At 42.7% G+C, this 13,167-nt stretch overlaps 2 protein-coding genes across 3 annotated transcripts; one reads left to right on the top strand and one right to left on the bottom strand.

Moving 5' to 3' along the window:
* Positions 1-2,831: 2,831 nt before the first annotated feature.
* Positions 2,832-8,546, bottom strand: cdc123 (cell division cycle 123 homolog (S. cerevisiae)). The gene is made up of 13 exons (XM_010745433.3): positions 8,417-8,546; positions 7,686-7,757; positions 7,516-7,579; positions 7,353-7,385; positions 7,022-7,117; positions 6,757-6,863; positions 6,293-6,344; positions 5,969-6,044; positions 5,540-5,662; positions 5,353-5,381; positions 5,150-5,254; positions 4,916-5,053; positions 2,832-4,255 (listed from the first exon to the last, which is right to left on the bottom strand). Exons 1-13 carry the CDS (start codon positions 8,488-8,490, stop codon positions 4,184-4,186), a joined length of 1,041 nt encoding a protein of 346 aa, XP_010743735.2. The 5' UTR covers positions 8,491-8,546; the 3' UTR covers positions 2,832-4,183.
* Positions 8,547-9,129: 583 nt separating this feature from the next.
* On the top strand, positions 9,130-12,858 carry nudt5 (nudix (nucleoside diphosphate linked moiety X)-type motif 5). Of its 2 annotated transcripts, none has more exons than XM_010745434.3 (10): positions 9,130-9,228; positions 9,579-9,644; positions 9,998-10,065; positions 10,151-10,203; positions 10,281-10,388; positions 10,497-10,592; positions 10,686-10,787; positions 11,638-11,646; positions 11,729-11,782; positions 11,880-12,858. In XM_010745434.3, the coding sequence occupies exons 2-10, from the start codon at positions 9,588-9,590 to the stop codon at positions 11,987-11,989; spliced, it is 657 nt and encodes a 218-aa protein (XP_010743736.1). In that variant the 5' UTR covers positions 9,130-9,228; positions 9,579-9,587; the 3' UTR covers positions 11,990-12,858. The 2 variants fall into 2 exon arrangements, with proteins under 2 accessions (XP_010743736.1, XP_027141200.1); XM_027285399.1 differs by lacking the exon at positions 9,130-9,228 and adding an exon at positions 9,302-9,475.
* Positions 12,859-13,167: the final 309 nt, after the last annotated feature.

The following is a 13,167-nucleotide window of genomic DNA, read 5'->3' as shown; positions in this document are numbered from 1 at the left end:
TAATAATAGGATGACTCTTTCAGACAAGTAAATTCAATATAAGAAACCTGAACTATCGTAACACGCAATGAATATGGCTGCGATTTTTATAGATAGGATTTATATGAAAAGCAAAAAACAAAACAAAAACAAAAGACAAATAGAAAAACTGTAACACACAATAATAATAATAATTAAAAAAAAAACATAAACCCTTTCAGAATTTTATTAAGCCAAATATTTGGATGCTATTTCTAATGCATCTAATTGTTTAATTGTTTTAGTGGAGAATGTTTTGAGAGAGTTTTCTGTTATTACAATCAAAGTCAGGTTAAACTCAAATGCAAAGAGCTACCCAATTTTAACCAATCTTATTAATTACTCCGCCCCAGAAACTAATTTTTTATTGTTTAATCTGATAAATTTACAGTTAGGATGACTGCCGTTATCAATTTTAAATAATCTCTAAAAACATATTCTGTTGTGCCTTTATTTTGAAGACATCTCCCCATTTCCTGTGTTACGCAGGTTACGTATGGTTACCTTGACGCGGACCTGCTGCCACCTGCAATTGTCCAAACGCCGTTAATTGCCGCGTTGACTGAACGATTTCGGGGTTTCCTCTTGTCCTCTAACAGTTTTATGCGTTCATATTCATTTCCTCTCGTCAACTCTGATAAATATTCTCTGTAATCACCCACAAACAGAAGCTCAGTGTGGCAGAGCATGTTGTCAATAGACGGGATGCTGCTCATGCATCCTGTCCGACACACATAGAGAAGTGTGTGTGTGTGTGTGTGTGGTCAGGACGTGGCAGCTGTAAATTCGCAATGCGCCAACTTGCTGACAACAACCATCGTGCTTCCATCATCACCATTTGGGATCCCCAAAAAGACGTCGACGTGGCTCAGCAGAGCCGGGGGATCAGCAGTGTGACCCCCGGGCTGCAGCTGCACGTTCACCGGGGCCGCATAACACCTGGATTACAAAGTTTCAGTCTGCAGAGGAGCACTGATCCCCGGACAGCTGCAGGCGCTGAGATCAGCTCGGGGCCGGGTTACATCCACACACACACACACACACTAGTCCGGATTTTGGTGTATGTGTAATACTGTAGGGAGACACAGAGGACAATGTGTTGCAGCCTCAGCTGCTCATGAGTATTCTGGCTGCAAACTACTGCAGCTCTTCCTTAGCCAGCAACCCAGGAAAACTCCTCTCCCTCCTCCCCTTCTTTAACACCCCCCATCCTCATCCTTTACTCTGAGTCAGCAAATCTAACCCCCCCCCCCCCCCCCCCCCCCCACCCGATGAAAGATGATTACCCAGCTGCAAAAGAAGGAGGAGGAGGAGGAGAGGAGGGCATCAGAGCGATGGTTAACAAGAGGTATGAAGGTCGAGGGAGATGAAGGTGCAGACCCTCTGGATTAAACACTGCAATAAATTGTAGCCGTGCCCACATATAATGAAATAATCTCATTGGCTGGGCTGATAAATGGAGCCAAAGAACCATTGTATGGTTGATGTTTTTTGCTGTATGGCAGAAAAATAATAACTATATTTCTGCTTACATTAAAAAATGCCAACCATTGCAGATTTTTCCCCCAGACAAAATAATCCATGTGAAGTTTCATCATTAATTTCTGATTCCTAAGAACACAGAGCATTCATCATCAGGTACATTGCTCTGCACCTGCTACAATTTGATGTCATTTGGTTTTTTGGAGCAGTGTGTGCAGCTTTCTCTGGCAGCTGAGGTCCATCTGTAGATTGTGTCTGCACTTTTTTCAAATGCACTCCAATATATCATGTAATGACTTTGTTATCCTTTAAGATATGTGGAATATGCTCCAGCTGACTACCACAGTCTACCATGGCAAACAGAGCTTTGCCGTTTGCTCATTTGGATGCAGCTCAGGTCGGAGCAGCAAATCATAGCTTCTTTTTTTCCAGAAGACATTCCGACAGGAGACGGAGCACAAAGCACAGGTGTAAATAATGAAACAGACGAACGCTGAATTCCTAAAATTCTGCATGTTCTTACAGGAACACTTAGTACAGAGCTGATGTTAATGTTATTAGTAACTGCTGTGCTTTGCTCCTTGTGACTGAATGTGTGCTGTGAAAAAGGATTAGATAACTTCCAGTTTTACCAACCAATTTGTTTAAAGCTGAAATATATCTTTGATCTATACACTAAATAAGTTTTAACTTTAAAGCTGCATTAACAATTACCACTGACACGTAATCCTGTTATAAAAGGTGAATGTGTTGCCTGTTTATGTATCTAGCAGCTTTAGACCAACAATAGCATCCAGATGACTTGTTTCCATCTTTTTTTGTTGCTCCATTTTGGTCTCCGCCAACCCCCAAGATGCTAGTTTATTCACTGGCTAGTTGCTAACTTTCCATATCTATTTGTATATGTATTTTGATGCTTGCTTTACAGATTCTGAAAGTGGATGCTGATGACAGCAGTAAGACTGAACCAAAACAGTGAATCTGTGGGCCAGAAAACCAAAACAACGAGCTGAAAGATGCTACATAAGAGCTGAAGAGAACTAAATCTACTTAGAATTATTTGTAGTTTTGTCACTTTGATGCACCCGTTTTATACACATGGTAACTGGATTCATTGTTAATATAAAAATATTGACGAGTGCAACTTTAAGTTGACATATAAATACACCCAGTTGCTAGTTTATTCACTGGCTAGTTGCTAACTTTCCATATCTACTGTATTTTGATGGTTGCTTTACAGATTTTTCACCCCTGTTTTATACACATGGTAATTGTATTCATTGTTAATATAAAAATATTGATGAGTGCAGCTTTAAGTTGACATAAAAATACACTTGTTTGCCAGTTTATTAGACACACTTAGCTAAAACTAATGCAATCTAATGCAACCACTCTGCTTAACAGAGACAACTCTCAATGGCCACATTTATGGATTATTATTGTAATGAACTGCTTTAGTTTCAGCTAGGTGTACCTAATAAACTAGTAAGTGCTTGTAAAGCTTTAAAGAAACCAAAGCAGGCTACATGATATTCTCTCATATTGGTTACATTAGCCTATCGTTGATTACCGAATAGAGACAGATATCGAGTGCAGGTCAAACCAGGCCTCCTCCTCCATGTCTGGATGTTACATGTTCATCTAGCTTTCATTTTCATAACGCTGATTAATGTGCAACATTCCCCACAATATGCACCTTGTACACTGCTTCCCGTCCGCAGCGTTTCACCCAGGGAGCTGTAACTCTCATCACACCGGCTCTTTCCATCTCCCTGTAATTGCTCTATCAATCCAGTGAATGAAAAAAACAAAACAACAACACCAAAATGGAGTGCCTTGTGTCGTTGCATGCACAGCTCATTTAGCTCCTGGGCGTAATGAGAGCCGTTACGTAAAAAGCACGATCAATTTCTAATGTGCTGGTTTTACAGCACCCACCAGACTGACAGCCGAGCCGATACACGACAAGAAGTTTAATGGTGTTTTTTTTTTTGGTCCGACAGTCTACAGCGATGCATGGTGGGGGAAAAAAAAAACAGGATTCAGAAAGAGTGCCCGGAGCGGCTCCGAGCAACGAGTGTGTCAGAGCGGCTCAGAGGAGAGATGGAGTAGCTGGGATGGCTGTGCGGAGAAAAAATAAAAGGTGACTTAGTGTTAAATAAAGAAGCTCGTCACAGCCTTTGAACACAAACACACACACACACACACAGGAGTTTTAACTATTATACACACTTATAGAAAAGCAGCCGTTCTTTACAGTGTTGGTGAGCACATCCACTTTGCAGTAACACAATTTCCCTCTCCTTGAAAAAAAAACAAATCATTCTCCAACAGCCGACTGCAGAGGCCTCCATCCCCTCACAGGGCCATTACCATCAGCGAGGCGGCGCTCGGCAACATCACAGGCGGAGAACAGCTCCGCGGAAAATGACTCCTCGAAGAGCCGTTAACGTGATCTCGCTAATTTAACATGTTCCGTTTGACTGACACGCGAGCTGTTCGAGAGAGCCCTGGGTACGCCGCGTACCGCTCACAGAAGAGAGAGAGAGAGGGAACAGACTAATATAAAACAAAATGAGCTTGAAGACAGGACAGAGGGTTAAGAGTCACTTCATGCAGGAAACATTATATGGGGGGGAGGGTTGACACTAGCAGCTATTCTTCAGGTTTCACAGGAGCCGTGTCACTGTGGAGCGCTCTCCTCCTCCTCCTCCTCCTCCTCCTCCTCCTCAGAGTCTTCCTGTTGGCTCTTCTTCTGTAGAGAGGACAAAAAGCAGGAGAGAGAGGAGAGGAGGTTAATCTTCAATTCTAACCGTGTTTGGGTGTACACTGGAGAAAAAGACTACAGCAACTACGGTATGGTTTTAAGTGAGAATCCTTAAGACTTCTGGTTTATTTGGCAACGTCCAAGAAGCTCTTTACAACACAAGCACCAGACTTCCTTTTGGAATGACACATGTATCCATCAGCGTGAGCAGCTACTCTGTTACAAATATGACGGAAGACCACAAGCAACCGGCGTTCTTCAGAAATCTCTGCAGCGACACTACGAGGACGCAACTCGAAAAGCACAGAATCCCAGATTACATCATTATGTAACTAATGCATGGCGCACACGTCGTGCAGACAAGTGAATTTTTCCTCCTGTGAATGCCCCGTTCATGAGCACGCCGTTTGAAAGCTATGTGGGAGTGGCGGACCCAGCCGGTGACTACGCAATCTATAGTATATAAAGAGGTGACTAATGAGTGTAAATACATTTAATTACTATGGCGATCAAATAACAGCCATAAATATAATCTAAAATGAAGTTTGGTATGATGAAAATCTGAAGGATTACAGCTTTAAGGTTAGAGGTAGAAAGGTACGAGGTGACGAGAGCGATGAAAACGCTTAACAAATTTTGAACACCTACGAGTTTGAGGAAGTCGATGAGCTTGTAGGCGTCTTCTCCGGCGGAGAGGTCAACAAAGTCTCTCGGGATTCTATAGCTCAGACAGGGACTGGGCTGCACCGTCACCTCGCTGGTGGTGTAGCGAAACGCCGGGCCGTCCTGCACATGCAGAGGAAGCACATAACCTGTTTTCTGAACCAGAGTAACGATGCAAAAGATCAATTTACAACACGGGCGTGTGTCATGATGGCTGACCTGCTGCTGGCTGATCTCCCCGCTGGACGTCAGCTCCTCCCAGGTGAACAGCAGGGAGTCGGTCACCTCTCCGAACGGGTTCAGGTCGATGAGCCACACCCTTCCCTGCAACAGACACACACACACACACACACTATACATAAATATACGTGCATCTCAGTCAGAAAATGGAACTCTATATGAAAATTCATGGGCGTGCTCACCTGGCTGTCTCTGTAGACATCAAACACAACTGTAAAAACACAAAGAACAATAACGTGAGTGACAAACGACACATTCTGTCAATGTTTCCCTGCATTTTCTTTGCAACCATAAATATTTTATGACTCCTATTAGCGGTTTGTTTGTGTCGGGCAGAGTGAGAACGCAAAGAAGGACGCCGATGCTCACAGTCTTCGTCCGGGAACTTGTACTGGATGTGCTGGCTGAAGAATTCTTGTATGGCGTGACAGATCTGCTCCTCCTGCTTCAAGATGTGCTGGTAGTACTGAGTGTAGTCTCTCTGGGAGATCGCTGGGAACAGACACACACACATCATCAGTGGAGCTCAAATTGAATTTGATAATTGTTTCTAAATTAGCCTGCAGAGTAGAAGCACAGCTCAAATGTCATTACGTCGCTGTTATGTCAGAGTTCTTCCTCATATCAGATTCTCCAGCTCAGTCCGCTGTGGTAAAACAGCGCCCTCTTGCTGTTTTTGTGCTGTAAAGCAACCCAGCACATTTCCCTCCTGGTTTCCCACAATAGAAAAACAGCAACAAGCATCCAAACATGTCAATGATTTCACCAACAATCCGAGTGTGAGCGCAGAGCTCTTACCAATCAGTTTGTTTTCTTTGACGAAGCAGCGAAACTCTCCACCGGGAATCAGCTCGCTCCACTTCCTCAGGACCAGCTGAGGACGGGAGACAAAACGGTTGGTGTGTGAGTGTGTGTGTGGACAAATACATGAGTATTAGACCACTTGCTACACACAGGAGGTGGTCAAGTCTGATTAAATTTGACTATTTTAATGACAAAAGATGTAACAGAGCAAAGAAAACTCTTTAAAACACATTCATATTTCAAAACATCATACTGGACACCCTTTGGAGACAGTGTATGAATGCTGTGTGTATGATTTGTCTTTTAAAAGTGAAATACCTCATAGTTTATGACCGGATCTGGGGAGTCCTGGTCACTGCATACAAGGAATCTGCACCAAGAAATGAACGATTAAAAACGACATGTTCTGTAGCATCGCAAGCGTTTATGATCTCTTTTGTTGTCCGTGTATTCAGGACGGACAAACTACAAACGGCTCGGCTGCTCTTGGGAAGTCTGAGAGAGATAAGTTTTAACAAACAAGCGCACAGGATGAAAACTGCTTCGCCAAGGCTGCAGTTAATCACTCGCCGGGCTGAATGTTTGTCATGCGAAGCGGAGATCTACAGCTCTTTCTCCAGCTGCCACTTGTGTTTTACTGCAGAGCGAGAGCAGCCTGCGTTCACCCAACACGGTTATGTTTTTAATAGAAGTTGTCATCTAAATGCAAAATATCTGTGTGTGTGTGTGTGTGTGTGTGTGTGTGTGTGTGTGTGTTGATGTGGTTGCATAGCGAGGCTTACGGCTGAGTGAGGTCGTGGGTGATGAAGTCGGAACTTTTGAAGAGCAGGAATATATCACTGAGGCTGTTACACTGCAGGGAACTGTTCAGAGCAATCCAGTTAGCATCCTGAAAGGGACACACACACACACACACACACACACACTCGTTGAGTTATGCTACAATCCTGGATGCTGGCAATGTGACAAAAAGCAATTCTTATTCTTCAGTGGATCGGAGCCAATAAATGATTGGCTTACGCTCCACATAAAAACGCAGTGTTTTACCCGCGGAGCGCTCCAGTTGAGTTTGGGAAAGACGCGTCCACCCAGAGCGTTTATGGCCTCCAGCACTTTAGAGTTAAATTCTGGGAACTCTGGAGCCTATTAAAACAAGTCCACATCAGCACATGGCACTCAGAATTATTGTATTATTAAATGATATGCATGCCACAAATGTGCGGAACCCTTGATACACATTTGTGTCAAATGCAAAGAGGCATAATGCAGCAGAAAAGTGAGGAGGAATACTTCAAACTATGGACATATGTATCAAATGTAAAGAAATGTATCAAGTTGAAAATAAAGTGACGGCATGAGAAACACTGAATGTGCTTACAGTGACCGTGGTGGTTGTCTCATCATCTGACCACTAGAGGGGAGCAGAGGACAAGAAACAGGGAAACATTAGACACACTTCTAATCACTGATTACTGTAAGGTTGTGTTCTCCAGGCACAGCTGTTACAAACCACAGAACAAGATGGTTTGGGTCTCCCGTACCTGAATGTCTTCCTCTGCATTGGAGTCGCTGTTGTAAGTGTGTGTCTGCTGTGTGTTGTGGTCACTGAAGGGAAGAGAAACAACACATGAGCATGAGTGACAGCCGGAACATCACTGGTCTGCTACAAACAAAGCCACTTTGTGTGTGTGTGTGTGTGTTGCTGCCTCACCTCCCAGAGACTACCAATGTCCCATCGTCCAGCAAGTAATCTATTACATTCTGAGGCAGTGGCAGAATCAAGCTGGAATAAAGAAGAGTAGTAACAGCGCATAAATAAATAATAAATAACAGACAACAAACATTCACAGGCAGAGGATGGAGGGAGCTGCTCGGAAAATTATTCAAACACAGCTATTAAAGATGAAGACAGAGGATAGAGGACAGAGAACAGGGGATGAAGGATAGAGGACAGAGGATAGTGGACAGAGGATAGAGGACAGAGGATAGAGGACAGAGGATAGAGGACAGTGGAAAGAGGATGGAGGACAGAGGATAGAGGATAAAGGATGGAGGACAGAGAATAGAGGACAGAGGATAAAGGATGGAGGACAGAGGATAGAGAATAGTGGACAGAGGATAAAGGATGGAGGACAGAGGATAGTGGACAGAGGATAAAGGATAGAGGACAGAGGACAGAGGATAGTGGACAGAGGATAGAGGACGGAGGACAGAGGATAGTGGACAGAGGATAGAGGACGGAGGACAGAGGATAGTGGACGGAGGACAGAGGATAGTGGACAGAGGATAGAGGACGGAGGACAGAGGATAGTGGACAGAGGATAGGCAGCTATGTGCTTGTTTGGTAGCTAACGTTAGCTGCGGGCTAACGTCTTCCAGCTCCAGCAGTGAAAGAGTTTCCTGTGTGTGTGTGTGTGTGTGTGTGTGTGTGTGTGTGTGTACCTTCTGATGGTGTGTTTCTTGAAGATCGGATACCAAACCGAGAACTGACAGTTGACCACTTGCTCCTTCTTCATGCTGCAATATCCTGTATCGGAAAAGTGTCCATCAGTAAATATCTTCCGACGCCCGGATATTTTTAGAAAAGTTCGAGGCCGCTTTCTCATTCAGCACTTTTATATTTGGATTGAATAATGCTCTATATGTTTTTAACTCATGTTAATGATCTTTAATGGGTTTAATTTCCTTTGTTAAACAGTCCGAGTCTTTTTTTATCGTAGCTTAACAGATGTGTTTTCACAGGGGACGACTTTTCGCGGTGCACAGATTGACGTAAAGCGCGGCCGCTCATTGACGACAGAGATCGTTTATTGTATCGAGCCCTCGCTAAATAAGCTTAAACAAACTACAAACGTGATGTCTTCATATCATACAATTTACAGACATATATTTTCACAAATATGTGACGTAATTTATCTAAAGTTACACGTTACCAAGGTGACCAGTATAATGAGCATAGCTAAATAAGACAGGAACTTTTTTGTTGTCAACTAGGTAACGTTTCTTTTCTTTTTTTTTGCTACACTTAATCATCAATAAACACGGTGAAATATACTTTTATTTTACTTTATTCTGTTTTTATGACAAAAAGTCGCGTATGCTATTATTGAATTGAATTTCTAGTTTAAATACGCATCACAAATGACGCTAACATCGTTAATCATTAGCCTCTCGGACTCATTCGTTTCCGGTACCCGGAAATAGTGTCAGAGTGACACCTCTCTGCTCGTCCTTACACACCGCTGAGGTTTCACGTGAGTCAGCTTTCACTTTTTCACGTTTTAAACGATTGTTTCAAGTTAAAAACACGCGAGCGTCACACGCTGGGAGCGGTGTGAAGTATAGAGCAGCTGGCTGCCGCCAAAATAATAGAAAAAAAAACAAAGAGAGGAAGAATGAGCAGATGTAGCGGGGGGAGTGAACTTTAGCGTCCCCTCCTCGTAGCTGCTAAGTTAATTGAGTAACTCATGATCAGACGTCCAGGCTCGTCAGCGCTCTGATGTTCGTTCTCTGGATTTAGTTTGAGCTCCAGCTGGACTCTGTTCATTTTGTTTTTTAAAGCTGTCTGACTCCACTTTCCTCCATTTTTTTTTTGTTTGTCCAGGTATTGAAAATGAACAACACCGAGGAGCCCAAAGTGAGCACAGTGCCACACATAGTGAAGGAAGAGGTGCGTTTGATTTGTTTGTGTCTTTTAAAAACACTCCACATTCACTCAAATATACACGGACAGCTTTAGCGGTGACACCTGCAAGCTGTCATTTCATTGATTATAATAACACATCAGTCTTTTTCATAAGCTAAACAAAGAAGCAGGGCTTTGTATTGGATTACTTTAGCTTTTACATTGTTTACACTGACAGTTTCATCATAGATTATTTGATTCACGCAGATGCTTCTCTGTGAGATCATCTCCATGTTTGGGTGTTGGTCACATTGTAATTTGAAGTTGTGCGTGTTGCGTTCAGTGCCATTCACTTCATCTCAGCCCGGTTGCGTTCACCCTCTTTTTGTGTTGTGCAGCTGATTGCCACCGGAAAGTGGGTGAAGCTGGAGAAGACGACCTACGTGGACCCTGCTGGAAACACCAGGTACTGTTCTGTCTTCTTCCACTGACCTGGACTTCACACACAAGTTTGCCCGCACACAGCCTGACTCTCTGTTTTCATCCACTAGAACCTGGGAGACTGCCAAAAGGACGACGAGACGAGCCAACACAGAAGCAGATGGTGAGCGTCTGTTTTTTCTTTTTCCAATCAATCCAGCTGTTTTGAGGTGTACAGACTATAACACAGCTCTCCTGCAGGTGTCGGGATCATCGCCCTGCTCAAACGGACGCTCCACAAAGACTGCGTGGTGATGGTTAAGCAGTTTCGTCCTCCTATGGCGTGTCACACTCTGGAGTTCCCTGCAGGTTGAAAACATTTGACATCTTTTATTCTTCCTCCTACACAATGGGGGTGGTTTGGACTTTTGTGAACCGTCAGTCCCTTCTGTGTAATATTGTGTCTCTTGTCTTTAGGGTTGATTGACGAGGGAGAGAGCGCAGAGGTTGCTGCGCTGAGGGAGCTGAAAGAAGAAACCGGCTACAAAGGGGAAGTAGTCGGCGTCACTCCAGGTATCACCACACAGAGACTGCACATTTGACTGCCTTAGCTGCCTCTCTTGGCTCATACAATACAATTGGTAAATGTTACTCTTTGGATGGCAGTGACCTGTCTGGACCCCGGTCTGTCTAACTGCACCACCCAGATCGTCATGGTCAACATCAATGGAGATGAAATGGAGAATATCAACCCGACACAACAGCTGGGTGAGCAGGCTGACTTTCTGATTTACTTAGTAGTTCACTTATTTACCCCCTTCAATCAGTCAGTATGTGTTGTGAACTGCAGATAGCAGACCCTTTCTTATTGTACAAACAGTCTTATCAGCATGCACACAGTCACAAAAGGTAAACAGCTGCGTGCTGCACAATGTAATAATAAAATTAAGGCTTAATAATTACCAACAGATAAGATTAGTATTAAAAATGATGCCAAGCCCACAGGTGAGGATGGTCACATGGTTTTCTGACAGCATATCATTGTGTATAACAGAAGGAGCTCCTGCTCCAGGAAGGGGCATGGGGATACGATCTTAAGTTAGTTTAATCAACTAAAATGAAACCTGTATGACTGTATCAGTTCTAGAGTTCTGACAGCTTATTTGTAGATTTGTAGACACGTATTTTAATTTTGTGGTTGTTGGATAAATTATGCTTTTGCTCCGTTTTCATCTCCTGATTTCTCACAGCAGGACTTGAAGTCTTCTACTTTTTGCACTTTGGTAACATGTTTGTGAACAGAACAGGTTTTTAAAATCTCTGCTGCTGTGCTGCTCACGTAACAGACTGTTGTCGTCCTGACACATGATCTGCGTGAGGATCAAATCAAACCTCATAAATATTGACCTGCTTGTTTTACTAAAGGCTGACAAGTTTGAAGTTGTAGTAACAGTTTGTATCTGAGATGTGGAATAAGGGTGTGAAAATGTTCTTGCATGAGGCCCTGTGTCCTCTCTTTGCTACAAGGCTCGTGCCCACGGTGCTGATTTTTAAGATCATTTGTCTGTCATGTAAAACACACGTTTGATAATTATTGTTCTCTTTTGTTCTTCCACAGGTGATGGAGGTGAGTAATCCTTATTATACTATAAATAATGGTTTTCTCTTACAAAGCAGGTCATCACACAGACCCTTTATCCTCTTTTCAGAGTTCGTTGAAGTTGTTCTTTTGCCTCTTGACGAATTCCAGATGAAAATAGACGGTGAGGTGTCAGATTTTTCTCACGGTGACCATCCCCAAACACTCTTTTTTTCTCACTATCTGACTTGTTTTTTTTTTTTGTTGTTCTTCCTCTGCAGAGCTGATGAAGAAAGAAAAAATCATTGTGGACGCCAAAGTGTACATCTTTGCCATGGGGATGGTCCAGGCCTTCTTTAAGCCGAGGGAGCTGCCCATCCTGAAGCAGTGAAGCTGAACGCTCAGGATGAGAACGAGAGGAAGAAATAGTCTTTGCTGTTACATGGGGCTCCTACACGGGACTGCAAAATTTTGTATTGGAAAGAAAATTGAACGCTTCCAAATTAATATGAAGAAGCTGTGTGAAGAGATGTTGTTGCATTGTGGTTTCAATCCTCATGTAACCTCAGATTTTAATATTGGTTTCTGTGACCGACACAACTGTGTGTAAATCATACCGAACAGAAAAATCTAAATCAAAAGATGAAATCCAGGGCTTGGATTTAGAAAGTGAGCCTATGAAGGAGCCCTGTTTCCAGGGCTTTTTTTGTCCTCAGCCTGGCGAGGCCTGAAACATCCATGCGGGGGTCAAATGTGTGCACTTAACGCAGAATATGTTTCAGGCCTTAGTCTTGTATGCCTTAAATGACAAATAGTCATTTCCAGGTTTTTATGAGATTACAAGTAGTTTGACGAGATGTAGTTTGTTGTCATGTTTCATAGTGATTGTAAGACATTCCATTACATGTGCTAACAAACTGTTTCACTTTACAGGAGGAGAGAAATCAGACTCAGGTTTGGTTAACGTTCCCGTCTGAATTTGCACTAACATTTAACATCATACAGAGACCAATCAATCCTCAGAAGAAACGGCTCGGTCATACAAGCTCCACACCCTTTCTCTGGATTTTGGTATATTGATAACAGTGTTAACAGTATGACTGTAATGTACTGTATCGATAAAGATAACTGATTAAGAAGAAATAAGTTATGCTGTGCCTCCGACTTTGTTATGGTGCAATTAACTGGAAATTTACTTACCCAAGCAACTAGAAATTTTACTGACCAATTAATAAATGTGATACTATCTTTGATCTTAAACTGAATCTGTGTTTCTGTCTCACACTGACTCATCAGCAACAACTGAGCAAAGGGTAGTTTTTAAGTGGATGTGCCTGAGGAAGTTCCTACAAATATCTATTTTAAGTGGCAATGTCCTGTTGTGACTTGGGATATGTTCTTATCTACATAAAGATAGAGATAGAAGTAACAAGAACAACCAGAAGAATGATGTATATTTTGTGCAAAATTTTATTATAGACATATAGACAACAAGTAGTGATTTAAGTATATATATATGTGTGTGTGTGTATGTATGTATGTATGTATGTATGTATATATATATATATA

This window comes from Larimichthys crocea, chromosome XII (assembly GCF_000972845.2).
Source record: "Larimichthys crocea isolate SSNF chromosome XII, L_crocea_2.0, whole genome shotgun sequence".
NCBI classification, from domain to species: Eukaryota; Metazoa; Chordata; class Actinopteri; family Sciaenidae; genus Larimichthys; species Larimichthys crocea.
This window is presented reverse-complemented; position numbering and strand designations above follow the sequence as displayed.